The sequence below is a fragment of the Grus americana genome, chromosome 1 (assembly GCF_028858705.1).
Source record: "Grus americana isolate bGruAme1 chromosome 1, bGruAme1.mat, whole genome shotgun sequence".
Taxonomy (NCBI): domain Eukaryota; kingdom Metazoa; phylum Chordata; class Aves; order Gruiformes; family Gruidae; genus Grus; species Grus americana.
In genome coordinates, this window is record NC_072852.1 from 172,508,313 (window position 1) to 172,536,189 (window position 27,877).

At 40.3% G+C, this 27,877-nt stretch overlaps 1 protein-coding gene across 2 annotated transcripts; it reads left to right on the forward strand.

The window, feature by feature from the left end:
• Window positions 1-238: 238 nt before the first annotated feature.
• Window positions 239-17,745, forward strand: EDNRB (endothelin receptor type B). Of its 2 annotated transcripts, XM_054828477.1 has the most exons (9): window positions 239-481; window positions 741-1,268; window positions 9,952-10,064; window positions 10,233-10,437; window positions 10,775-10,924; window positions 11,862-11,995; window positions 12,581-12,689; window positions 14,253-14,398; window positions 17,341-17,745. In XM_054828477.1, the coding sequence occupies exons 2-8, from the start codon at window positions 795-797 to the stop codon at window positions 14,382-14,384; spliced, it is 1,317 nt and encodes a 438-aa protein (XP_054684452.1). In that variant the 5' UTR covers window positions 239-481; window positions 741-794; the 3' UTR covers window positions 14,385-14,398; window positions 17,341-17,745. The 2 variants fall into 2 exon arrangements, with proteins under 2 accessions (XP_054684452.1, XP_054684442.1); XM_054828467.1 differs by having other exon boundaries at window positions 14,253-17,745.
• Window positions 17,746-27,877: the final 10,132 nt, after the last annotated feature.

Here is a 27,877-nt window from a genome sequence, read left to right on the forward strand (position 1 = left end):
GGCAGATCGCCTGCGAAGTACCGAGGTACAGAGCACTTCGGCCGGGGGGGTACCCCTCAGAGCGGCTGAAGGGAGGCACCGCAGGGCCGGCGGGCGGAGGGGCCGGGCCGGGCTCCGCGGCGGCCCCGCGGGGCGGGGGGGGCGGGTGGGGAGGAGGGCGCGGGTGGGGTCTAGCCGTGACTGATGGGCCAGATGCGGTTGAATGTTTTAGAAAAGGGGGGGGCCCTGCCCCGCTGGCGCGGCTTTAGCCACGGGGTTTGGTGCGCGGCTGACGGCCACCGGGTCCTGCCGCAAGCGCCCGTCCTTCCCGCCTTTGCGGCCCGGGGCGCCCATCGTCTGCGAGCGGCGGCAGCCGGCCCCGGGAGGTGGCAGTCAGCCGGGGCGCGGAGCGAGGCAACCGGCGGAGCGCGTTTCCCTCGCTCGGCAGGCAGAGCCCCGCAGGCGGCGGGCGGGGAGGATCGGCTCGGCTCCGCTCGGCGAGGTGAGGGACAGGCGAGCGGGCGGGGGGGCAGAGCGGGGCGACGCCGAGCAGGTTGGGCCGACGGGAACTTCTCGCCCCAGCCGCCGCGCAGGTTTTCGCCCGGGCGCTGCTCTGCCGGCTGCACCGCCGGCATCGCTGCCCGTCCCCGTCCGGCGGCAGGCAGTGCCCTGGCTCCGTCCCCGGGCGGCGGGAGCGATGGCGGCGTCCGGCGCGGCGCGGTGTCTCCGCAGCTGACGCCCTGTCCCCTGTCTCCTCGCAGGTCTGCGCTGACGGCGGCGGGCGCCCGGCGGGGGATCGGCCGTGCCGCAGCGCCATGCCCGCCGCCCGACGGTGGCGGCTGCCCGCTCTCCTCCTGCTGCTCCTCAGCTGCCGCGCCGCCTCCGAGGGCGATGGCTCCCTGCGCCCGCCGGGCCCGGGCAGGCAGAGCCCGCCGGCGGTGGCCGACGCCGTCCCCCCGACGGCCGGGACCCCCGCGTTGCGGGGCGCCGAGCCCAACGCCTCCCGCCCGGCCGCGCTGCCCAAGGGCGCGGGGGCGGCCGGCGGGCGGCCGCGCTCGGCCTCGCCCCCCATGTGCACGGGGCAAACGGAGATCAAAGAGACTTTCAAGTACATCAACACGGTGGTGTCGTGCCTCGTCTTCGTCCTGGGCATCATCGGCAACTCCACGCTGTTGCGGATCATCTACAAGAATAAGTGTATGAGGAACGGCCCCAACATCCTCATCGCCAGCCTGGCCCTAGGCGACCTTCTTCACATCATCATCGACATCCCTATCAACGTCTACAAGGTGAGGGGGAGCCGGGGATGGGTCCGGTGGCGGGCGCGGGGCTGCAGCGGGCTCTCCTCGGGGCTCCTCGCCGGCCCCCCGCGGCTACCCGGCGCCGCCGCGGTGCTGCGGGGAAACCCGCCCCCCGTCCTGGCTGGAAGACAGCCGGGGACTGGATCTCATGCCAAAAACCTTCAGGAGAGTGGTGTTGTGGTCCGATGTTGTCGCTGTTGTACCAAATGGCACCACCTCTGTGCCCCAGTCCTAACCCTGTCAGCAATCCGGGCTGGGAATGGGGCAGCGGTGTGCGGCTGGAGGTGGCCAGGCTCTGAAAGTCACCTGGAAACAGGTTCTATCCCAGGGATAAAGGAAATGCAGTAGATAAATGCATAGTGCATTTGTCGCTTCCCTCCTTCCCCCCGAGGAATGGAGGAGGGGGCACAGAAGACCCTGTCCTGTGGGTACTGCTCAGTCCCTCCTGCTCACCTGGGGCAGATTTTGTCATATACTTCGCATGGGTCTGTACAGTTGCTGTATGTGGTGGCAGGGGAGCTTTTTTCAGGAGGAACCAAGATCATTCAACTGAGAGATTTGCATTAGTTCTACACTTCCAGTGTTTGTGAGGCGTGATGCTGTCCTGAGCTGTGAACACTTTTCGCCAGTGTTGTGGCATAGGCAGCCGAGAGGGAGTGAGCCACACCTGCTGGTCTTGCACCTTCGTTATTCTGCTCTTTGACGTGATAAGACTTGCCACAGAAGGAGTACAACCTCTGTCTCATCTACCCAGCTTGCGTGCAGTCCATTTGTCCTTAGGAATTCAATGGGCAGTTGAATCCAGCCTCTAGTTACGATCAGCACTCTTGGGAGGGATGCTGGAAATCTTCTGCCTTGAAAGTTTACCCTGAGTGGTCCCTGAGCACCCATCAGTTACTGCATTATGTGAGCATGAAAACCTTCATCTATTCCTTCTCCTCACTTCATATGCATGGTTTTAAACTCAAGGGTTTGTTACTTTTAGCTTTGGAAAATCACATTGAAGGGACAGGTTTTGAATTTAATCTTCTGTGTCTGTAGTGATTACTCCCAGAAGCTGTTGAAATGGGAGAATGCTGTATCTTTATCCTTTTAAAGTATTGAAGTATTATAAAGCAGGAAACTTAGAACTCATCGTAACTGTGTTAAATTAATGAGCTGGATAATTTGGATTACATGGGAGTTCATTGGTTTGGAGTTTCAGTATTTTCCATACTATACATTTATCATAGTTCTTGTGAGAGGCATGTACTCTTCTGAGTGAGACTGGAATTTATGAAACAAAATACTTAAAAGTAAACTTTTGAAAAAACTGTATTTTTGTAAAGAAAAAAGATATTGAACAAAAAGATTTTTTATCCATTCCCAGAAAAATCAAAAAGATTAAATCAGTAACAGCTGCTCAGTACAAGACTTTGCAATCTCACTGACACTATTTCAAAATTAAATTAATGATAACATGCAATAATATACCACAGTCCTTATCTTGACTGAATGTCGTCAAGTGTATCATTATGAGTAGGTTGGAGCGGGAGGAATAAAAGGTCAGATTGCAAACAGATAAATATTATACCAGATGCAAGTCCAGGATTTTTATTATGCTATTGATAATGCTGGGAGCTGAGCAATAGCTCTCAGGTGCTAAATCATCTGTGCTGCTACTCATCTTAATGAAGAGCCTGTAACAAAATTATATTATCCCTTGCAATAGTGGGTGAAATTTTTACTGTTTTAAGACAGGACTTCTGAATGAATGCAAATTAAAAAAAATAATCTTGGATATTGTGTTTATTTAATCAAAATTAAGAATTCAAGTGTGGTTTGAGTTGATGCTAACTTTTTATGTACTCTACATCCCATTTAATTCCACCCGCAGAGCAACCTTATGAGGGAGAATGCAGTAATGCAATCAAAAACTGGCTGTAATCACCCAGCAGGATGGTAAAAACAAAGGCTAGTAAAGGCTTGGTTTGTCAATCAAGTATACTTAACAGTTGTAACTTGCAATTTGAAGCAATTTTAAACTGGATGAAACAGATTTTCAGAATTGCTACCATATCCTCAGTTAGACAGCTGCGTGAAAAAGAGAATTTCTCATGTTAATAAAATGCCAGCAGTTTACTCAACAATACTTAGAATAAAAAGTGTGAAAGTGTCTGTGAACGCTTTCCAGACAGACACATAAGAGAGAACTCAGAATTCGCACTAGGAGCAGCATTTTATTAGCTATTAAAAGTCACAACTGCAAAAGATGTCCCCTCTGACTGTTTAAGTGAGTATCTCAGTAGCTGAAAAAATACACAAATGAAAATTTAGATCTCTTAAACTGAGGGTATCTGGAAAAAAGCAGGTGTTACCTAGATTGTGAGACAAGTGCAGTCCAATGTGTAAGATGCTAATTAGTCTATTGCACTTGATTAATTAGAATATCAATCACTACACTCACTAGAAAATGGAAAGTATTGGAATTTATCACACAGTCAGGAAACTGGATATGAAATAAGGGCATGAGAGGCGTTCAGTTCCAGCGCACAGAACCTGGAAGATCTTTTTGGCGTTCAGGGTCCTGGTAAACAACCTGGCTTTGGCCGTACCCCCAGAACTGCAGAATGTGAAGTAGAGGAAAGTCTTGAGACGATCATTCTGCAGTACTTAATGTTGTGGCGGTGCAGATACTTTGCAAAATTGCTACTAATTGGATATGAAGGTGGTGCTATGCCTGGTCAGCTGCTTTACTAAACAGACTAAGTGAGCATGTCTCTGTTAATTTGAGGCCCCAAACGGCAGGTAAAGGTGTGAACTTCAGGAGCAGAAGGGTAGAGTGGGCAATACTGTATTTCATTGGTCAGTGAGGTTTTTATGTCCTTATCTGCCCTTAATCTTAAGACAGTGGCAGCTTGTACACCTGACAATACGGGTCTGCAGTTCTGGGAGGCTTTTGCTCAGTTTCCCAAATTGATAAAGTTGGTAATTCCCATGGGTGAGGCACCAAAACAACATCAGGATTGGAAATTCCAAACTTACATTAGCGCTGCTTCTCATCCATATACGTGTAATGAGATGGTAACATACAGTTAAAAGAGCTGTAATCAAGTAATATAATAACATGCTTTCTCTTCTGATGTATAGACAGCATCTTTCATTTTGTAATATTTATTCTCTTACATTAAATCAAATTCATTGTCATGTTCCAATGGCTTTTTAACAGGGGGAACAACCTATCTTCTGCACACTCTTGTGTGACTTTCTGAACTCTGACTATCGATTTGCAATGACACAAATGACTGGGGAACAATATCTACCTGGAAATGCTGTCACAGATTCCTTTATTTCACAGCTCAATGGAAGAGTGGAGAAAAAAATCCCCAGGGAAGGAATGAAAACTGGTCTTTATCCAAGCCAATGATCAAAGGCCAAAGTCAGCTTTGTAGGCAAAGATATTTTTTTTTGGTGAAGTATTTTAGAGATTACATAAAAAATATAGTTAAAATTATATAGTATTGTCAAGCACTGGAAAGATAAGAAAGACCAGATTAAGGACAGCATATCCCATGCTGATGAAAACCGGCCCTTTTGTTAATCCAGCTGTGCTCTGAAAAAGACAGGGTTTCCATGGAAATGTCTTTGTGATGACCTTACCAACTTTTGTAATGCAAGTACCTGTAGGGCATGCATCACGATAAAGCCAATCTTTTCCTGACTTTCAAAAAAAGTCAAGGTGCTTGCCTTTAGAAAACATTGTTACTATTCCATATTATGACTCTTGTCCACTGGTCCTTCTGGTGTTAAAGATAACCATTTGATTGGGAGAAATGCATTATTTCCTTTCTTTCAACATCTGAACCACTTACTTGAGGTCTTGCAAAGTTCATCTCGGAATTTTGTACACAAAGTTTATTGATCTCTGACCGTATTAAATTAGAAGTTTAGTTTGCTTAGGAGCCCTTTATGGTCAACAAATGCAACTCATAGGCACTTAATAAAGATCTGAATTGTCCAGTGAAGGAACCTGTCTAGACTCTACAGGCAGTGGGGGGTAACTTTGTTCTGTAGTTAGATGGGAACGATCTACTCTGAAATCCAGTATATGGGGTAGTGGAAATGCCGGTACGTTGTTGAAAGTACACATACATAGTTTTCATGATGGATCTCCAAACTGAAATATGTTAGATGGTGTCAGTATAGGTTTGTAAATTTAAAGTAGTTTTTTCATTGTGTATACATTTGTTATGTATACATTCACTGAAAAGATGCATGTGACATTTCAAAATGAGTTTTCATCTTCTTATTTGTTCTTTTGCTTCTACCCTGTGTTTATGCTTCCCCATCTGACAGCAACATGGCTTTCTTAAAGTTTACTTTTGATGCAGTCCTTTCACTAAGATTGTGAAAGTGCAGAGATTTTTTACTTTAACAACACATGAGGTTTCTGTAATTTTCAAGATGTCCGTATGATATTACTTGATCTTAATTAAGTGGGTTGTTTAAAATGAAGTTTCTAAGTAGAAGGTACTAACAAAGACACAGGAAAAGGAACTAATTGCATGCCTCATATGAAGATTTACACTGTTTATTGGATAGCTCAGTAAAACATTCTTAGCTTAACTAGGAAGCGGGAAATATATTTCCTGGTCTAGCGGGAAGACCTCCACCCTGATATCATAATTATTGTTAAATATTAATAAGTTTTGTAATGCTGCCTGACTTATCCCTGACCATAAGCTTAATTTCCTGGGCAAATTTCCTGTTTTCAAAAATGCTTGCTCCTATGAAATAATGAAAAATACTTTATCTGCATGACCACTCCACCTCGAAAGTATCAGGTGAAAATCTGCCAGTCATTTCACAGATATATTGAAAAAATGTTGCTTGTGAATTAGGTGTACAATTGCACGTCTGATTTCCCATATAACTCTGCAATTCATAATTATGAAAACTGAGTCCTGTCGCCCTGCGAACTAGACTTGCTGCGATCACAGAGCTCGGAGGAAGTACGAATTCCTGCTCTACGTTTCCGTGTGCATTCATTGCTCGGGACTGGGAGACTGACGTAAATAAGTGCACATTTTGCTACTCTTCTTCATGCCCGACTGCAGAGTCAAAAGTAGTGGGTTGGAGCCGTGGCATCAGCCTTTTGGCTGGTGGCCACAGCAGCTGAGCCATCAAGAGGAGCATACGGTGCTCCCATGCTGGCATTTTCCAGCGGCAAATTACGAACATCTTTCTGGACCCTACGCAACCAAGAAGAAGCAGGGCAGGAATTGCAATGCGAAGGTGCGTCTCTTGAGTCACAACATCTCTTGTAGCTACTTTCATAGCTGTGCAGCTTTCACATCAGTTTAGGCTCAGATCTGTGCCTGGTCTGAGAAGGCGTTTGCTAGGAATGCATCAGATGTATTAGTTTTTTTAAGTATGATTTTTTTTTAAGCATGATTTCACATCATCCTGCAATGTGTTCCCTTTCATTCTGTCATTTCATTTTCAACACATTTCTGTGGCTTAGCAGTTAAAGTTTTGCCCAGGTAAAATAAGTGACTGTAAAGCATTGGAAAAGGTCATTTGGAATACAGCCAGTGGTAGACTTCTCTTGGCATTTTGCTGCTGGAAACGCAACATTATTTTTCTCTTTGCTGCCACTTGGCAGTGTCTCATGACTCTAAGTCATTTCTCATTTGTAAAATGGCACTCTTTGTACAGATACCCTACTATGAATCATAAGAAAATATTTTTCCTGTACAAAATTGCATTAGACTATATCTATACTTCACTAAGAATAATCATTGCTCTTGTCCACAAATATGATGCTCCTGAATAGTTTACAGTGGGTTTTCACTGTGCTTTAAGGCAGTGTTTTGAGGAGATGGCAATACAGAGGACAAACAGAAACAACAAGGAAGCATAGTTCAGCAATTAAAACATTCTACTTTTTTTCCTTTTACTTTCTTAATACTTTCAAGCTTTTGCTGCAAAGCATATCATTAACCACTTGCAATACCATGATAGAGAAACTTATGACTCATGCATTAAAATGCTCAAATTTCACAATACATCAGCTGCAAGAGATAAAGGACATGTTTTTCCAATCCAATGCAGACAGCTGTGTGTCCATTCTGCCCCTGATTTAAGCTGGCTGAATGCAAGTAATATTTTGATGTTATGCTAAACCCAAGCTAATGCACCCTTTCTCTCAGAAGACCACGTTCACTCATGTGCAGCCCTATGATAATCCAGCCATATGGCTCCCAAACTGGAGCTGGCTCAAATCCAGTGAGCTTGGAGCACAGGTGTGACTGTCTGCACCTGAGAGATAAGCATTAGTTCAGGGAAATCTCCGATGTGTGTCTGAACAGTTGTGATTTTAGGGAAGGGAAGAGAGACAGGGAGTTTCTTGCACGTACACCAGCTAGTTGTAGCTAAAAGTCTTCAGCAGAATCTTCCAACATAAATTTGGTCAAAGTTCTGAATTTGAGTTCAATGAAGAACAAAATATTTTAAATTTTGAAGTCCTTTTTTAATGAGTCATCTCTGGTTTAATATATACGCATGTACAATGTACAATAGATACTCTAAACAAGTATCCAATGTACTTGCTACCCAGTCCTTGATTCCTATAGCAACTAGGTGTCGTAGGCTGGAGGTTCACTGCCTGATTGATATAAATTAAATTAGTCCAGGTGTCACTGGATTCTGTAGAGTGTACATTTAGAACACCTGTAATTATTCACATTGCGATTTTAATAGTGGTTTGTTACTATCAATCTCTTAGAGCAATTCAAAAGAAGTCCCAGGGAGAGGCTTTACTGAAAATACTTTAATTACAGACGGAGTTATTTTCCCATATCACATAAGTAAAAGATACTGTATGGTTATTACAGCCTCATCCCTACTTCCTCTGCTTTATTACTTTCCATAAAATTCTCAAGAAACGTAAATCCTCAGAATTTATTTTTCTGCTTCATTTCTTCAGAAGCATTATACTCTGTCTTACTTAAGTAGATCATTTCAGAAATAGATCAAAGCTGGGCTATGTTTTCCTACTGCTTTTCTTTCAAAGATCCCATTTCAGTACAAGACAAAAGCAGATTTCTGAAGGTGTTCCGGTACCTGAAAATACTGGTGGGCACTGCATAGGGATTTCCAAAAGCATGTGGTCATGAAAGGTACTTAACTTCTTTTGTGTTAAAATTATACTTAAATTATATCAAGGCTTTTCAGAAACTGTCTCGGACCTTGTAACTGTTTATCCTTAGATGCACATGTATGTGTGCTTAAGGAATTTGCTGAACCAAACCAATGTGAGCAGGCAACTCTGTGGCTATTTTCAATCATTTTGGTCCCCAGCAGAATCTATACAGTATGATGATCTACTTCTCTTCTTACATCCCTGTTAAATGAGATGTGTGAGCAGACCTGAGCCAAAGGAAAGATTTTCCAATCTCTTTTGGGTAGTTATTGTTCTTCTTTCCTCTCCTTTTCCATTTTGTAGCCCTCTATCCGCAACAGATCCAAAAGGCCTCATTTGAAGAAAGTAATGAAAAACAGAGATGGGCTTAGATAATGTAACTAATTACAGAAACTCAGAAAGTTTACTTTTGTATATAACGATTGCGACTATTTCTTGGCATAACGTCTGTTCTGGAGAGTCTTGTTTTTATGAGGAACTGGAAGATTTGGCTGCTGCTGTGGTGTATTTGAGCCATTAGAGCAGCTCACAGCAGAGTACGAAGATTAAACGTTTCTAAACTGAAGCTACAGACGAACAGTCCATAGCGTCAGATCTGAGGATGGTGCTTACTGTGTCCAGTTGGTCTTGTCCCCTAAATCAGCTAAAATATACTGCTAGGGATGTGACAGCAGATTCCCATTAAAGTGCGTGACCCAAAGTGCAATTGAACCAACCTAAAAATCAGTGTGCTGTTTTCTTTATTCCGTAGCACTTACAGCTATGCTGAATGTGCAGATAGTCCTTTCAGTACTGTAATGCAGGATCACTGGAAAACTGGTCAATAAAGATCTTCGGTGTGGCGTTCATCTGATCTGTCTTGACCTGCTGTGAAACATGTAGTTCAAACTAGCTGTTTAGGCTCCCTGAGTGTCCAGTGGGTCCCTTCTTTCGTTATCGGATGGTCAGCTAACAACTAGGGGATGCATCGCTCCACAGTGTTGCCTGACTTCTCAGCTGAGGGAGCCTAGACACCAGCTTCAAATAAACGCCACCCCAGACATGCAGTCATTGGCTTTGCCTGTGTTCTGATCAGCCTCAAGTAATTTCCTGTATGTCTAGTAAATGGAGAGTTACTTGGAACATAGAAGAAAAGCAATGAACACTCAAGACAGATAAAGCCAATACAAAGATGAGGGAAATCCTTACCTGCTCAGTCATTCTTTACCATAAACACTGGGGTGGTGAAGTTAGAAGCAAAATGAGTGGAGTTTGCAAGGCGTAAGAAGACAGGACTAAGCTTTTATCCTTGCCCAGCCACGGAGTGACAGGGATTTTACTGCCTAATTTTTAGGACACACACCTTGGAGGCTCCCTTGTGAAAAGGTTCTTCTTGACTAAGTTTTACATGATGGAAAAGAAAAACAATCAAGAGAAAAGTCCATGTTGCAGCTTTGGGAATTATTTTTTAAAGATGGTTCGTTTCTAATTACTGTTTTCTTTTCACAGCTACTTGCAGAGGACTGGCCCTTCGGTGTCGAAATGTGCAAATTAGTACCCTTCATTCAAAAGGCATCAGTGGGCATCACAGTGTTGAGTTTGTGTGCCCTCAGTATAGATAGGTGAGACCCATTTTTTCATCAAACTCTATAATTTCTTTTCAATACGGGCGTTGGCTCAAATTCGCCTTTCCACTCAGCTGATCTCATAAGAGTAAGATGAATTTAAGCCAGTTAAACCAGGTGAGTTTTCTTATATTTTTAATTTGCAAATGCGTGCTGTTGCTTCAGGTACCGAGCAGTTGCTTCTTGGAGTCGCATTAAAGGAATTGGAGTGCCAAAGTGGACTGCTGTTGAAATTGTACTGATCTGGGTTATATCGGTGATATTGGCTGTTCCAGAAGCTATCGCATTTGACATGATTACGATGGAGTACAGAGGAAAAGAACTTAGAATCTGCCTGCTTCACCCCACACAGAAAACATCCTTTATGATGGTAAGACATTGATGTTTATAAAATCTCCGGAACAGTTCCTTGGATCTTCTCAGTGTTGTGTGGATTGTAATGTGCACAAGTGTATGTGAAATGTAGGTGAATATAATGTGCAAATGAAATACTGACTAATTTCTGAAGTATATGGTTAAAAGAGGAGCGTTCAGAAACTTTTGTCTTTTTGTGGGCTTTGGGCATATTACTGTCTTGTCCTGTTTTCTCATCTGTAATGTACACCTTATAAAGATGCTTTTCAGGACAGACTGACTGATTGGTTATGGCATATTTTCCAAAATGCTCAACATTCCTAACCATGTTTCTGCTTTTGTTTTCATTCTAGTTTTACAAGCAAGCTAAAGACTGGTGGCTGTTCAGCTTTTACTTCTGTTTGCCACTGGCTATCACAGCATTTTTCTATACTCTAATGACCTGTGAGATGTTACGAAAGAAAAGTGGGATGCAGATTGCTTTAAATGACCACTTAAAACAGGTAAAAATTTATCACTGACATCTCTGCTGGCTGTAGAGAGGATGACAGTAATACCTTTACTGACTTTACTGCCACATCATTATTCTGTTCTTGTATAACCACTTCAAGATTCCTATTAAGAAATTTCCTAACAGTGGTGCTGCTGAACTCATATGTATGTAAATTTTTATATATATATATATCAGATCCCTCAGAAATGTAAGAGCTTCACTGGCAATCACAAACCTGTTTTTTTTTCTTGTTTGGTGTTAATGCTTCAAGTTTTGTAGTTTTTATTTTTTCTTGGCAATAATGAGAGCTGGATATATTGTAATGAAAACAGGTTGTGCTGTAATCTAGAAGCCGGTGCTGTAAAATTGTCAATTATTTTGAAGCAATTTGATGCTGAACTATAGTGAGGTTAGCAGTATTTGTTAGCAGAACAAAACACATTCCAAAATACATTCCAAGTTAGTAGGGTACCAGACACAAACATCATACGTCACTAGAATTAAAGTACATTTGTACTATAATACATATTTGTGTTCCTTTCTTCTTACCTTGTTAAAGCTGTAATTGAAATCTCTTGGGGCATTTAAAATAAGACCTGAGATCAAAGCACAAGAAAATGCAATTGAAAACAAGACAGTATTTGAAAATGATTGGGGAGATGACTGTGTTCTTCATTTTAATTTAAATTACTGTTTTCGTGTCCTTGATTTTTCATATTATTACTCATACTTCTTAAAATTAGAGATACAGAGAATCAGTGCAAGACATCTAAGACAATAGAAAAGATTAAGTACATATTCCAAGAAAATAAGGTATTTGATGTTCTCCTAACTTCTATTTTGATAGGGGGTTTATTTTGTATATTAAAGTTTGGATATTAGAAGACAACAACAATTGAGAGAGAGACAGAAACTATAACACTGCTTTGTCCAATTTTCTTTTTCAGAGACGTGAGGTGGCCAAAACCGTGTTCTGTCTGGTACTTGTTTTTGCCTTGTGTTGGCTACCACTTCACTTAAGCAGAATATTGAAGCTCACTATTTATGATCAGAAGGACCCCAACAGATGTGAACTTTTAAGGTAAGGCTAAAAAAAAAAATGCTTGTGCACTGCTGACATTCTCGATCAGCATATTTGGATTTCCTAATGAACTAGCTTATTCTGTGTGTCTGAAGTTCTCCCTGCTTCTTCATCTAGGACTCTCTGGTTTCACTCCAATAGCAGAGTCAGGAAATTATGAGGAATCCCATGAGCACAGGGCTTCTCTCCTGTTTGCCTGTCTTCTCCTGATCCCTTTTGGGACTGTCTTACTGTTTTGTGGCATTATGTGGGCGGAGAGGGAATTTCTGTCCCCATTTTCCCTTTCAACAGAACAATTTGGATGAAATCTGTGAAGCAAACCTCATGAATATTTCCTCCCACAAGTTAAGGTGGTTGGATCTTCTGAAATTACTTTCATGAGAGCGGTATACTGATTCAAACTTTATTATTGAGCACAATTGTTACCTCCACAAGTAAATCCTGTTGATACAAGCCCCTTTACTATTACATTTCATAGTCAGTCTTGGCTGAGTGAAGCTGAGTCCAATTTATATAGTTGTAAACTTCTACTAAGCCTTTTCCGAGAAAATGAGAAGTGTCTCTCTCACTTTATTTTCCACACAGCTTTTTTCTTGTAATGGACTACATTGGTATTAACATGGCTTCACTGAATTCCTGCATCAATCCCATAGCTCTGTATTTGGTGAGCAAAAGATTCCAAAACTGCTTTAAGGTAAGAGACTGCTGGGAGCTGCTCCTCTGGTTAAAATGATGTCAGCAGTAAAATTAATTCCGTAACATGCACAAAGGGTTTTAAATGGTCGTTACATTTTATTTTGAATTTTAACTGGGTTGTGGTAGGTGTTCTCTCCCTCTCCAGCTGAAGCTACATAGAAAGGAATTAAGGATTCACGAGGACAAAAAGAGAAAGCAAAAGAGAGGAGCTTACAATAAACCCTCTCTGCACCATGCTAATCAGTGCTACATCACTTCCTGACTGGAGCTGGCACCCAGCCACATCAAGAGCACTGACAAAGCAGGCTCGGACTGCGCTGCAGAGATTCACGTAGCCATATCCTCTGCAACCCAACGGGGAGGGCCCTGACCCTGGGTTCCCCCCATTCTGACCGAGCACTTAAGTCAGTAGACAGTTATGTAAGGCAGAGCGTGCGAGTATTTGTTCGTCCCTTTCCAACGCCAACATTTTATGAGACAGACCTTTTCCTAGCTTTGCCTTGGTTTGAGTGAATAGTCCTGGGCACTAATTCTCCACTTAGGATTTGAGGCTCTGGATCACATGTGGATTGTGATTGGACCTTCAGCCTTCGTGTCTGCTCAGAAAATGTCCAGATTTGGGCTTTTTTGTGGCCCCTTACTGTCTTCAGACACTGTATCAGAGTTCTTACACAAATTCTACCAGAAATTCTTAGATTTTCTTCTTTTGCTGCAAAGCATTGAAATGTTCACCACTGCTAGACTTATTGCCTGGCTGTGTAAATTCCTTACTGGCTATATCTTTCCATCAGAAGCCGGTCAGCTGTACATGTAGTATCGTTGGGGTATTTCCCTCATAATCGCAAGAGCACAGGTTGCAGAGGCTTTAGCATTGGTCTCGCCTTCCTTGTCTACGCTGCCGGCTCCCTGAAAGAGTCACTGGAAGTGGGCACACATAAGAGATCTGTGGCAACCTGACCATGGCAACAAGCGGGTGTGTAGGATCCCAGATGGACTTCCAGCTTTCAAAGGCTAGTCAGTAGCATCAGCAAAAGGTCTGCAGTACATCTAGTAAATGTTTGAACTGTACGTAGGTTTTCATCACTCTCCTACTTAGTTTTCTTTCCACTCCCTGAAAAAAAATAAACTACAGAGCAGCCTCTTGCTTAGATAGTATAGATTACGGTGCATACATTTTTTCCAAGAAAGACTACCAGAGAAAGGACAACAAGGAGTCGGTAATTTTATTTTCAGATGCATTTAGGATTGCAGACCAGACTTGAAGCGGTATGTGCGGGGCCATTCTTAAATAACTCGTATATTATATATAACTCATTATAACTCTTCCTGCTCTCCAGTGCTCAGGTTGCTAATGGGACATCCCAGTATCCCAGTAGTTGGCGATGATTTGAGTAATGCAGAGCTTAACCATGTTTCTTTGCTTACGCTGCAATCCCAAAAGAGCAGCTTGCACGCTTGCGGTTTCCTACTGTACCGCTGAAGAAGGGCAGCGATTCGGTGCGTTTTGCCACATGTGCAAAACCAAAATGATGTAAAATGTTTATTCCTTTTATTTTAACAGTCATGCTTGTGTTGCTGGTGCCAATCCAAAGATCTGTTGTCCCTGGAGGAAAGGCAGTCCTGTTTAAAGTTCAAAGCTAATGATCACGGATATGATAATTTCCGCTCCAGTAACAAGTACAGCTCTTCATAAAGCAAGCATAAAAGGTATATTCTCTTAGATTAATGCTGGTGCCTTTTTAAGTAAAAGTGGCAATTACTTTTAACGAGATGGTAACGCTTAGAAAAATCTAGTTTTGTGTTTGCACAAAAAAGGTTATAAAAAAACCTAATTGCCCCTAAACTGTGTCACATTCAAAATCAAGGACGTTTATAAAATCGTCATTTATGAACATGAAGAAAAGCTTAGAAAGAACAACTTATGGTTAGCACTTGAATACTTCTGAATCAGCACTTCCAAATGATCCCCACTTTCTGTACATTGAACGATCATTTGAATTCACTATAACAGTTGTAGGAAGTGAAGTCACAGTAGTTACTAAGCAGTATAATATAACATTAATTGGATCAAAGCCATTAGCATATATAACTCAGTATATTGTCTTTTATAAAGCAGATTAACCACCATCACTATTGTGGGGTTTTTTTACATGAAACATGAAATACTTTGTAACAGAAGTTTAAATGTAAAAAAGTAGAATTTTTATCAGGGGTATTATAGAGGTAGCTAATGAAAATATTAAAGGATGCAGTCAATTCAAAAGTGCATTTCACTCTGATGATCGTTTTTATGTATTATTGTTAGAAGGAACCTCCCAAGGCCTCTATAAATACCATTTTGTAACCACTTTGTGTGTTCAGCACATTTGGCAGCACTTTGGGTATGGTCCATTTCATTGTTTCCATGTTATTTGTGTTTAATCATAGCGGAGGAGAGAAAAACACACAAAAAGCAAAAGTTAATACTACTAGAACCATACAAACGATGGCTAGTATTGGAAACCAGCTATTAACTGAAAACAAATCGATTGTATCCCATGTAAACAGTGGGCATTCAAGAGCGTGACGGTTCTTTATTCAAGATACTTTTGTGACAATTTACAACTGTTTTTGCCATCCACATACTGTCTTGAGGCAAAATCCTTTAGAAATAGGAGGAAAAAATGTAACCAAGGAAAACAGAGGAAGAATTTGAACTTCTATTTTCATTTAGATTTAAATCTTCATAAAGAAAATAATTCATGAACTGTACTTCTAGAGAACAGTACTATGTAGCACACTCATCTTCATGCTGGTTTAAAATATGTTCTACTTCTGTAGTTCCATATTTATGGGCTTAAGATGTGTGATTAGTTTCTGCTTCTGTAAATAGTTTAGTGAAGCGTAATTAATTATAAAATATTAAAATATGGGCAGGACCCTGTGAGAAAACAGAAAGATAAAGATGCCTGTGGTAAACATGATGTATGTTGCCGGGAGCAATGCACATTTTGTACGTACATGACAGGTCATTCTTTGGCTTTTCATTTCTTATCGATTTGTTACAGATGTTCCCAAAGACCTATTAACATATCTCGTGCACTAAGGCATGAGTTTTTCAAGAAAAAATGTCATATAACATGCTTTTATAAAAGACATGTTTTCAATAGGCATGGTATTTTATTATAATAAAAATATTTATCAAAACTCAGGAATTATTTTTTTTTTAAATTTCCAAATTTCACATGTCAGGATTTTTACCTTTTTTTCCAGTCTTGGTTAACTTCAGATTTTTAAATAAAGTGCCTTAAATATGCTCAGGATGAAAACAGTTTTCATGAAAATGTTCAGCCGATGTTGCCTTAGATGAGTTTCATCTCATCTGACTTTAGGTAGCTACAGCTACCTTGCAGACAGCTAAAAACAAGAGAGGTGAACCCCATTCCTGGTGTTGCCCCATCAAAAGCTAGTAAGTGTATGCTTGTATAATCAAGCTGAGGACCTATGCACATGCATTTGAGCATGGGCACGTGTGTGTTTGTGTGTGTGAGTATGTGTGCAAGTGTGTGTGTTGTCTACCTTTAGGTTGCTGTTACCACCCTTCTGCAGCACATGCACCCAACTGCTAGAATGCTGAACTTTTATAAATATAAATCTATTTAAAGTTTTGTTCTCGACATTTTTACTTTAACTTTCATGGTAACTTTCTCACAGTAAACTGTGGATATCACTTCACTTCACCCTGCCTGCATCTGTTTCTATGAAATGCGTTTCATCTGTTAAGGATGGATAATCAGTTAAATCCTAAGTTTGATACTGATCAGTGTTATTTTCATCAAGTTATATCATTATAATATTGTACATGTATATTGTTGTTACTTTTATTTAAAATATAGCTGTTGTACTGGCAAACGTGTAACATATTTTTCATTTTTTTCCTTGACTAATTCTTTGTTAAGAGGAGTCCTGCTAAATCAGACATTTAGGTTTTGCAAATAAAGACCATATATACTGCCCATTTTTTGGAGTTAATATATATGTATTAATATACTTTTTGTCATTTTTGCAGTATTTTTCAAAGCAGTATTTTTACTGAAGCTCTCATTTCCTGTAATAAAAATTTTCCAAACTTGCGCTCTCATACAGTTAAAAGAATATACAGGAGAGCTCCAGTGCATCTGTGTTCTAGTTCAGATTAATTCTCTTAATACTGAAGACAGGTGTTTTCTAAAGTCCTTAGTACAAGTCTGTTCCTCCATCCACTGAAATCAATGACTGTCTAACCATACAATTCAGCTGGAGCAGCAATAGCTCTTTAAAAAACCTAGCTGACACTTGCTACTTTGAATAAAAAAGCTAAATACTCTGTGTTTTTTGGTTGGTTTTTTTTTGGACAAAGGAGTTGTTTAGAAAAGTTTGGAAAAGGGTAAAATCAGCTCATGGGATAAAGCAGCCAGTCTAAGGCTCTCTAAGCATCAAACAGCGGGTCATAGGTAGCGGAACAACTGCAGAGAGGCACAGGCATCGTTACCGGAGTTCGATGTGCTTGCCCAGAGAGGTGTGACAGAGTCATCTGTCCTAACGGCCTGAAGGGTTGACACAGAATGGCTCGAGATGACAAAAATAAACTTGTAAGACACTACATCACATCTCTGTGTTTTGGCCTTCAGGTAGTAGCTAGATTTTACTTCTCCAGCCGCTCTGAATTCTGCCTGCACACAGCGCTCTCGGAGTTCAGAGAGGGCGTTTCAGACTGGGTGGACTGAACTGATACACTGGTACTACACCTCAGAGAATCAAATGCAAAATTTGATGGTTATGGAGCATCTGCCGTCAGCTGTGTCATTTCACTGTCCAAAACAGCTCTTAATCAACATATGGTTGCCTTAGCAAGTGAATGTTGTATGTACTGAAATGATGTTAAAAGGAGTTTTTCAATTGTTCTGTATAGCTGTGTAAAATAATTCTGTATTTCAGTTTCTGTGGTCACTTAAAATAGCAACTTCTGTGGTTCAGACAGTGTAAACATACTAAATTACCAATAAAATATTTGTAATTTTGATTCATTACAAAAAGACGTCTGACCTTTTTTCTTCTTGGGGGTCCCATTTAATTGTTAAACAGTGCCAGTGATGTAAAAAAGAAATAAGCAATTCAGAACTAAATATCAAAGCTTTTGAGTGGGATAGTTTTATATAGCTGAAAACTGGAGAGAGTTCAGACTTGCATACGCATTGCAAAATTGTCTGGTGTTTGTTGGAACAATTAGTCATGCCTATCTTTGCTCTGTTTGTTTTTGCTCAAAATGTCAGTTGCAATCTCTTCTCTACACATCCTTATATAGTTACAAATCCTCCTGTGTTAGGGACATCACAAATAAAAGGCATGAAGCTTTTAGTTCATTAATTCAGAAGTGCATGCGCTCGATGCTGGAGTATGCCTCATGAAAACCATCATCCCTTTGTATGCTGACAGTGTAATTTTGTGCATATTTCAGTTTACCCTTAAAGCAGTGGAAAACAGTATCAGTCTAAATATGCTGTAGCTGGTCAAATATATAACTTCATATGCTTGCATTATCTGTACATCCCCAAACATGTTTGCTGTTACTGCTGTTCTGTTCCAAATAGTTAGGTTTCCTTCTGTTTAATTGGTGGCGTGCTGCATCCATGTAGATTTGTCTTTTTTTCACGGTCCCAGGATCTTTAGCCCATAGTTACAAGTTCCCTGTGCCTGAAACAGAAGCACCTGTAGAGATGAGATCCATTGTAAGTAAATGTTCTATTTAATATCTCTCATGGCCTCTATACTTCCGTTCCCGTCATCTTATGCTACGCTCCAAAGTCTTCACCAACCGCTCAGTATAAAGAAGCTTTTTTTGTGTATTTCTTTTGAGATCCTACAGCTTTCTACAGGTAGGCCATAGCCTTCACAGCCCAGCTAACTTACTCCTTGCCACAATTCACTTTTCTAACTATTGGTCTCATCCACAGTTTTATCTGCCTCAGTCTTGGCTTTTTCAGTTAGGGGATTAACTGCAGCTTGTTGTCAGTTTTCTAAACACACTAGAACTTACATAGCAACATGGATATACATGTAGGTTATGTTCTTCAAACACTGACTCACTCCAACCACTCTTGAGAAGGGTGGATTTGGCACTCCGGTGTTGGTGGAACAGGATGGCCCAACTGGCAACCTGTGGCTGGGTCTGGTCCACAGAGTGGTTCACTTCTTACTGTACCTTCCTACAGCCTGCTGCTCAGACCATCACCTTCTTGTAGTCTGCTCACGAAGGCCCAAGAGTTCTCCATGCACACGCTGTGCAGTTCTGATCACATTTCTAATCCAAGTTGCTGGACGGGTATCCACATCAGGAGATCAAGAGAGACAAAAGGACTCAAAATGAGTCTTCTGTGTTCTGCTGGTCACCTTTCTTCTCAGTCTGCAGTGGTAAGATCACTGTATCACATAGCACCGGCAGTCAGATGGTTTACTGGCTTGCAATTGCTAATTTAAAAGTACTATCATTAAACCCCTGGCATTCATTTGGTCTTGTCATTCTTTCTAAGTACTCTCATTTAGCTTGAAGGATGTCCCAGAGCTCACCCTCACCACTGAAAAGGCACATCCCCATCAGTGCTTTTCTCTTGAATAAGAAAACTATCACTTAGAAAGAAAATTCTACTACAATTGCAAGTAAAACCTTCAGAAATCGGTATTTTATGTTAGTAATCAGCATCTTTAACCTCCATGAAATCTCTGTGACAAGCCAAAGATGTCCTGATTGTGGGAGGTAGTATCTGGAAGTAATTTTGCTGTAGTAACGTAGTGTAACTAGTTAGATCGTACAGCTCAGCAGGGAGCTATGTATGTTACGGGATGTGAGGCCGCATCAAAATTTTCAGAACATGGAAAATACCATATTAATACCTAGATGATGCCTGTCATTGGATATCTACAATTATAACTTCAATGTTGCCATGAAACTTCCCATCCTCTGTAGTCACCCTAGAAGAGTACCCTGGAAAAAAGTGGGAGTCAAAACCTGAAACTCAGCAAAACCTGAGTTAGGGTAACCATAGCTTCTTCACAAACCACACTCTCCAAAAATTGCTTCTACTTGTTTTGCGCTTGAGAGAGTGGGATGGGGGGAAGCATTTGTTCCCCTTTTACCTTCATTTCCCAAAGTTTATATTAGTGACTCACAAGGTCTGGTTACCCTGAAGAAACAGATCAATGGTGAACCCAAGAGAGTCAGGCAATGGCTCTCGTTTGAAGGTACCAGGAAAAAGAGTAGTGACAAGTACCCAAGGTGCTCACATCTTCACAAGGACAGGTTCAACACATGCCCAACCTTTTTAGGGGCAGGAGAGAAACACGACAAGCAAATAAGTTTTAGTTGGAGCTGCAAGTGAGATGGCAGAATTCATACAAACTGGATTTTTCTGGTTTTGTTTTTGATGAAACTAAACTGGAAAAAGCATCACAATTGTTAATGGGTGTTCACAGGACCAGACCGGAGCTTGCCAAAGGTAGAGGAAGCTTCTCCCTGAAATGCACCTACTGCAAGCAGCACATCCTACAAATCTGGCCCCATTGGTCTTCTTAATTTGCTAGCATAGATGTAGTGTTCACTTCTGCTCTATTTCAATACCTGACAGCTGCAGTAATCGCACACATACACTTTTGATACATATTTATATGTATACATATATATACACATCTATATATATTTATACCTCTATATATACACAAATAAAACATTACCTATTATGTAATATAAATTGTGTGAAATACAGGATATTTTTCATTAGTTTTGTCTGAAAAACATGTTTCAATAAAATCTAGCATTTTTACAAAACCATATTGATCTGAACAAAACACAGCCCGTTGTCTTTGGGTTTTGTTTTTTTTTTAAAAAAAAGAAAAAAAAAAACAAAACAACATGTAAAGTGTTTTGTCACTTTGATCTCATATTTTTATTTTTTAAGGGTTTTTAAAATATATTTTTTAACAATTTTACATTAGTTCATGCCATAATATGAGGAATGTAAATTATGTATGTCACACATGTAAGGTATGAAAGCCTGCCTAACTATTGCACTAGTCTATTGCATTTTAAAATTTTGTGTTCAAAAACATTAATAGTAAAAGCCACTGAGGACTGACAGAAATATTTCTGTTTTCTGACTTGAATATCTGTTGATAAGAATAAAAGTTTGAAATACTGACAAATCATGCACTGCTCACTGACAAAATTATGAAATGTACTGAAAATATGTATAAGCATTTATTAAGTGGTATTCATAACAAAACCCTGAAGTTCCAAAGATAATTTTTTGTGAAATAATTTTATAATTTGTTATTTTAAAAATTAGTAAGTTAAGTATTTCATAACTTTTATTTTTGTAATTTTGATGACCATTTTATGATAATGGAAAAGCTTTTTTTCCCCAAAAATTTTAGAACTTCATGTTTTGATAGGAGATGGAAACAGATTGGAGAATGTGAAATGAACCATGAAATGCATAGTCTGTTTCAACTACCTCCATAAGTTATGAAGATACTTCCTGTAGGACTAACTAATAAAATTATCTTGTTAGGTTTGTTTACCCAAATTTCATGTTAAAGAACAAACAGACAAAGAATATGGCAAAGTCCTTAATATTTGCAACTCAGTATTTAGTATCTTGGAAGCATTTGATCTTGGTATATAAGTGTTCATACTTAAGCTGAGGTATTTCACTTACAAATGTCTTTATAGGAAAAACAATGTGTCACAAATAGGTGAAGTCATTTGATATTTGTTTACATATGTGTGTAATTTACACAAGAGAATTCAACAAATTATTATTTAACTAAAGAAATTTATATTGTAATACTTAATATACAAGTAAAATACATTTTAAAAATTCTATTTATAAACATACCTATGCATATATGTGTTTTTTATCTGTGTATGTACATACATATGCAAATATCCATATATTAGATTAGATAAGCCAAAATGTTGGTCACAGTAAAAGAAGCAGAAGAAACTAGAGAAGGTATAGTTGGGAGTAAAAATAGCAGAAATTTCTAGCATGTACGACTGGCTGAGACTTCCACTGTGCTTTTGCCTACTCAAGAGCTTACAGCTTTCACAGAAATAGCCAAGTTTTCCAACTATTCAAGGTCTGACCATGATTACTCCAGTCTTTCCAATGAGTTGTAAAACCTGGAGTACAATCACGGTTCATGGCACTCTTTTACAAAAGAGCAGGATTGCCAACCGTGCGCTCTTGGCCAAATTCCAATTTAAATAATTACAGTCTGCTTCCTCCATTCCTCTCTCTTCCCATCAACTGCAGCGTGGCTTAGAAGAGCATACTGCCCTGTTCTACAGTTTTGCACTTTGCACGGAGACATCTGCTATGTCTCACGCTGGAGGTGACTGCGGTTCAATGCCGGAAAATGGAAGCCTTCCAAATCCTTTGTCAGTCTGTAGAGTATTTGGGAGTGTTTCAGAATGAAAAGCAGAATATAAATGTAAAATCAGTATCTTAACACTCTTTCAGTATGTCAACTCAATGTTAAGTGGATCTAAATCACTCCTTTTTTAGTGACTCTGTTAAGGAGTTTTATAAACATATGTTTTAAAAGGCTTTTAAATTTTTGTGTATCTTTTATTTGTACAGTTAGAAAGATTTATTATGATCTGGAATCATTAAATAGTACTCAAGTACTTCGAACAGGCATTAGGCAAGTCTACAAGGTTGAGTGCTGAAAGCCAGGAGCTGCAGATCTCAGTGTGCACCCTAGCTCAGGCTAGGATAGTCGTACTGCTTCCAGAGCAGACCAGCCTAACTTCTATTCAAATCTCAGGTAGAGTGAGCTAGTATCAGTCTGCTTCCATCCATGTAGGTGGATCCTAAGTGATGCATAACTGTTTACTAAGGCAAGACTAAGTCATCAAACTATTAGACTATACAATCTAACAAGATCATCATCACTGCTTAATGGCTTTATTAATGAAAAAACCCAAACCCCACCAAAACAAAAAACAAATGGGTTCTTATTTGCTTATATTCAGAAATTTCAGAATCCCCAATGGAAAACAAAGTACTTTCCAACCAGTGATGTTTATGACCTAAATGAGGGCTTGGAAATGAACTTGGTTTAATTGTATTTGATAGAATCAGCAAAGAACTGGCAACATTGGGTTTAAGGAATTTCATTGCTTAGATGCACTTTTGGAGCATCTGACAGGTAAGGAGAGCTTGAAAAGGGGGACTGCTTAGCCTGGAGAAGAAAAGGTTCAGGGAGGATCTCACAGAATCACAGAATGGTAGGGGTTGGAAAGGACCTCTGGAGATCATCTAGTCCAACCCCCCTGCTAGAGCAGGATCACCTAGAGCAGGTTGCACAGCATCGCATCCAGGTGGGTTTTGAGTATCTCCAGAGAAGGAGACTCCACAACCTCTCTGGGCAGCCTGTTCCAGTGCTCGGTCACCCTCAGAGCGAAGAATTTTTTTCTCATATTCTTATGGAACTTCCTGTGTTCCAGTTTGTGCCCATTGCCCCTTGTCTTGTCACTGGGCACCACTGAAAAGAGTCTGGCCCCTTCCTCTAGACATCCACCCTTTAGGTGTTTATAAGCCTTGATGAGATCCCCTCTCAGTCTTCTCCAGGCTAAACAGCCCCAGCTCTCTCAGCCTTTCCTCATACAAGAGATGCTCGAGTCCCCTCACCATCTTTGTAGCCCTTCGCTGGACTCTCTCCAGTAGTTCCCTGTCTTTCTTGAACACATCTCATCGATGTGTATAAATACCTGATGGGAGTAGTAAAGAAAACAGAGCCAGATACCTCTCAGGGGTGCCCGGTGAACAGACAGGAGGCAGTGGGCACAAACTGAAACACAGGAAATTTCATTTATAATAAAAACATTTTTTAGTGGAAAATGAACAGCTTGCCCAGAGAGGCCGTGGAGCCTCTATCCTTGGAGAAAGCTAAAACCTGATGGGGCACAGCCTTGAGCACCCTGATATAGGTGATCCTGCTTGGAGAGGGGGTTGGAGTAGATGATCTCCAAAGGTTTCTGCCAACTTCAACAATTCTGTGATTCAAATGCAATCTATTCTGTCATGTGTTGTAATTCCTTTCTGAACCTAGAAAAGCTGCCACTGTCAGAGAACAGGCATATAATCAGACGGACATTAGAAAAAAGTGGAGATCCCATTTATGCCCCTACCTGCTCCCATTTCAGTGCCAGTCAAGTCTTTTTTTTAGTCGCCTTTCTTTGACTAAAAAGATACTTGGAGATTATAGATGAGGAATTGATGTTTTGATATGTAGCATTAAGTAAGAATAGAAGTACTTATGAAAACAAGTGTCAGTGGACATTTTGGAAAGTTTGTCTTACCACCCACCAAACCTGACCTCATTGTTGTGGGATAGCTGGACGTCAGTGGAAGTTTGCCAGGCAAAGATGTGTTGGTGTGTAAAAGAACTGACAGTACTTTCTTAGAAAAGATCCTTCAGGGCTGTAATTTTTTTAAGGGTACCATGGAAGAACTATGCTGTAATTAACATGTTGATTTTATGAGAGATGAACAAGTTGAATTCCACTGAGGGGTTATTTTATTTTATTGTGGGCAAATGCATGTCAGGTATAGTGTTAATCTGAGGTAGGTGTGTATACTTTTTAGTTTAAAATAAATATTCAAAGTCTACATGCCTTCTTTCTGTAGACTCTAGCATATCTGGGGTTTATCTACCCTTTTATATCCTTGAACAGGGATTAAGTTATGATTGTGTCTTGCATTAACTCATTGCGTAGCAAATATGAAGACATGATCTCCCAAGATTTTCTTTGTCTGAATTATTTTTTTGTATAACCTGATTAAATAAGACAAACCTAGTGCATCTTTTGGAGGATAAGAAGCAAAATAATATCTTATTTGTAAGGTAACGCTAGTGATAATGTATAGAGTTTTCTCCATTTTGTCCCATTAACAATTGTATGCATTTAGAGTGACCTTGAAGGAGTAATTCTGTTGTTCAGAAACCTTTGATTTTGCTGGGCTTCTTGAAAAGCAGGAAGGAAGTTGTGAAACACACATCATGTATATACAGATGTCAAGTACAGCTAATGAAGATAAGCAGATGCATTCCTTAATAGTAATTAAACAAGAAGAGGGAACATGTTGTCCACTTCGATTAAGAATTTTCTCTTCAAGGCTCCCTATCTGACAAGTCATGTCAGTTCCTTCACTTCATTTATATCAATAAACTTTTAAAATTATTCCTTAAAATAATTTAGCACCACATTAAAAACAACACCAGACTTCTATGTAATACAGGATTACAGATTTGCAGCTGCAACTGCAATGCAAGTACTTAAGATGGTGACTGACTTTGCTGTAACAGGTACACAATAGACACTGAAAAACTACTGCACAATATTTGAAAGATATTAAAATCAAAGTTATCTCACACTGGAACTCTACAAAATAGTTATCGTACATATGACTTTCCTTTCAATACGTCCCCGAATTATATTTTTCTCTTTGTACAACGGTAAAAATGTTAAATAATCTTTACACATTGATCTATTACCACCCCCTAATCTTTCCTGCTTGTAGCAGTGTACGCTACCCTTCACAAAGTTTCACACTGTTGATTGCAGACCACCTTACTGGTCCCTCATTCATCAGACAGTTTTGAATTCTAATACTATCTTCCAGTGTGTTTCCATATTCTGTTTCATATGCAATTCATTAAATGCACACTATCTATAATCAGTCCAAGTCAATTGTAAAAGTTCTGAACAAAACCGTGTCCACAAATGATCCTTGCGAAGTCTCACTTGAAATGATCTACCAACTTGACAGAGATAGCTCCTATTTAAGGATGGTTTTAAAACCATGAGTTTAGAACAACCTTATGGTGATTACTTTTTAGATAAAAAAGTAATTGAGGGTGTTTATGAAGACGTCATATGAGATAAGGTCAAAAGTCTTGGAAAAGTTGAAATCTAACCTCTAAGGTAGTCAGTCCTTATTTCTATCTCATGTAAATCAAATACATCGTTGCCCCAACCACCATTGCATATACAAGGTGTCTTGCACAGGCCCTTCTTTCCATTCCTGTTCATGCTGTTTCCAAGTGATACTGTGGTGCCTTCTGCTGAAACTACCTTCCCACTCTGAGTTTGGACAACATGGATTGTGAGACCCAATAGGGGAGGAATGGAAACTTAATCCTATGGCTGCAGTAGCCTCTTTTAAAGAGCCGCCCTCTGCGATCTCCCTTTCTCTGAAGCAGAAGAAAGGCAGAATTGGTGTCCTTGACATGGCTACTGCTTTGAGCAGAGTTGACTGGAGGTTCTGGGCCTGAGGAAATAGCTTCTTGTTTGTGTGCGAGGGACAGGATCTACAGTGCTGAACTGAGTAGCATTCAAAGGAGTTGTGTTCAGGGAGGGGAAGGGGCCACATGACAAGGTTTTAGTATAAAAACCTTGGAAATGTATTCTCAGGCCAGCCACATGGGCAGCTCACTCAGTTGCTGAAACTGCAACAGAAAGACTTCATTGAACAAAAAAGACAGAGAGAACTGTTTCTGATGCAGCATGTTGCTATGTAGATTATATCCTGCAGCTCATGGTCCACAGGCTTTAAAAGTCACAGCAGCCCTTGCAGTCATGGCACATGGCCCTTAATATAGCACAGGAACCACTTTGAGGTGCCACAGGATTTCTCAGTGGCATTCAACTGCCACATGTTTGTTAGGTATGCATGGGGCACAATGCAATGGTGCGGACACACTAACATCCTTATCAGACATTGGAGGACACTTCAAGTGGAGATGGATTTAGTTTCTTCCAAAACTAATCTATTTTGAAACCACTGAAATTGCTCTAAGAACCAAACCAAATCCCATCAAGTGAAGAAAATCAAGGGGTTTATTTCAAAACCCACACTACTGCTCTGAACCAAACTGCTGTGGATGGTGACAGAAGCACTTACTTTAGGAAGACTGATTCATAAGGCACCTAAAATTTACATACAGATGACTCCCTTGGCCCATCTTGATTTAATCTACATATGCTTTCACTGGTTTTATACCCATCCTCAGCCTTCTCTTCTCTTCTCTTCTCTTCTCTTCTCTTCTCTTCTCTTCTCTTCTCTTCTCTTCTCTTCTCTTCTCTTTTTTGTGTAATTCCTTTTTATTTTTCAGATTATTAAAGTGTTTCTACACTTGCATTTAGCATGAGAGCTGTAATTCTAATTCTGACTTTTCATTGCATATTTATGTATTGTGGTTGTTTATTTGGGGAAAGCTTTTTAGAAAGATGTTGTAAAGTTACAAGTGACTATGATATCCAGGAAACCCTGTTTAAGGCAGAATATATATGTCCCTAGCCCACACAGGTATCACAGAATCTGAGAATATGTCTGGAAAATTCCAGGAATGAGATCCAGTAATGCAAATAATTACTTGCATGTTGCAAATATTTATTTGGAGTAAATAAAGAGTGAGAGAGGTTCTGATGCGATGACTCACCTACTGACAGAGATGATAAACAACTACAAACAACTGTGAAAAGGTTTCCATTAGATTTTTCTTATTTCACAGTTTTTTACAGAGGAGTTATCCATTTTCTTGTCATCTATTTCCTCTTCTCAGTATAAATAATGTCACAATAAACCCTCTGTTCAATGTTTCTCATTAAATGATACAAGTAGGAACATCACACACATCAGAGCCAAAAAACAGCTAAGAAAACCAAGAATAGTGTGTCATAGTGTGGCTAATATGTTAAGGGAACAAGACATCCTGTAATGTCTCATCTACCTCGGGTGTCCGGATACGTAAAACAGTTTAAAATACCACAATGCAACTTACAGTAACAACTTTACCTTCACTAAAGAGAGAAGCACTTTAATGAAACCATTCTTTTAATACGTAAAAATATACTTGCCTAGGGTGTACATTGAACTGTACATACATCAAACAGCTGCACAACCCTGGTTTGTGCAGAGCCAGCTCCACAAAGGGAAGCAGCATAGTCACGTTACCACAGATGATTGACTGGCCCTTGTGCATGACATGGTTAATTAGCCTGAGCTCATCACCAGAACAACACTGCTGTACTGCTTGTCACATCCAAGGTAGCATCATTCCTATGTTGCGCCATATAGATACAGACACCAGCTCTCTCAGAGC

Excerpts from the sequence above, each read along its gene's own strand:
- EDNRB (XM_054828467.1), top strand. The coding sequence starts at position 795 with ATGCCCGCCGCCCGACGGTGGCGGCTGCCCGCTCTCCTCCTGCTGCTC. Across the intron at positions 10,925-11,861 it reads TAAATGACCACTTAAAACAG|AGACGTGAGGTGGCCAAAAC; the intron begins GTAAAAATTTAT and ends TTTCTTTTTCAG. Across the intron at positions 11,996-12,580 it reads AACAGATGTGAACTTTTAAG|CTTTTTTCTTGTAATGGACT; the intron begins GTAAGGCTAAAA and ends TTTTCCACACAG.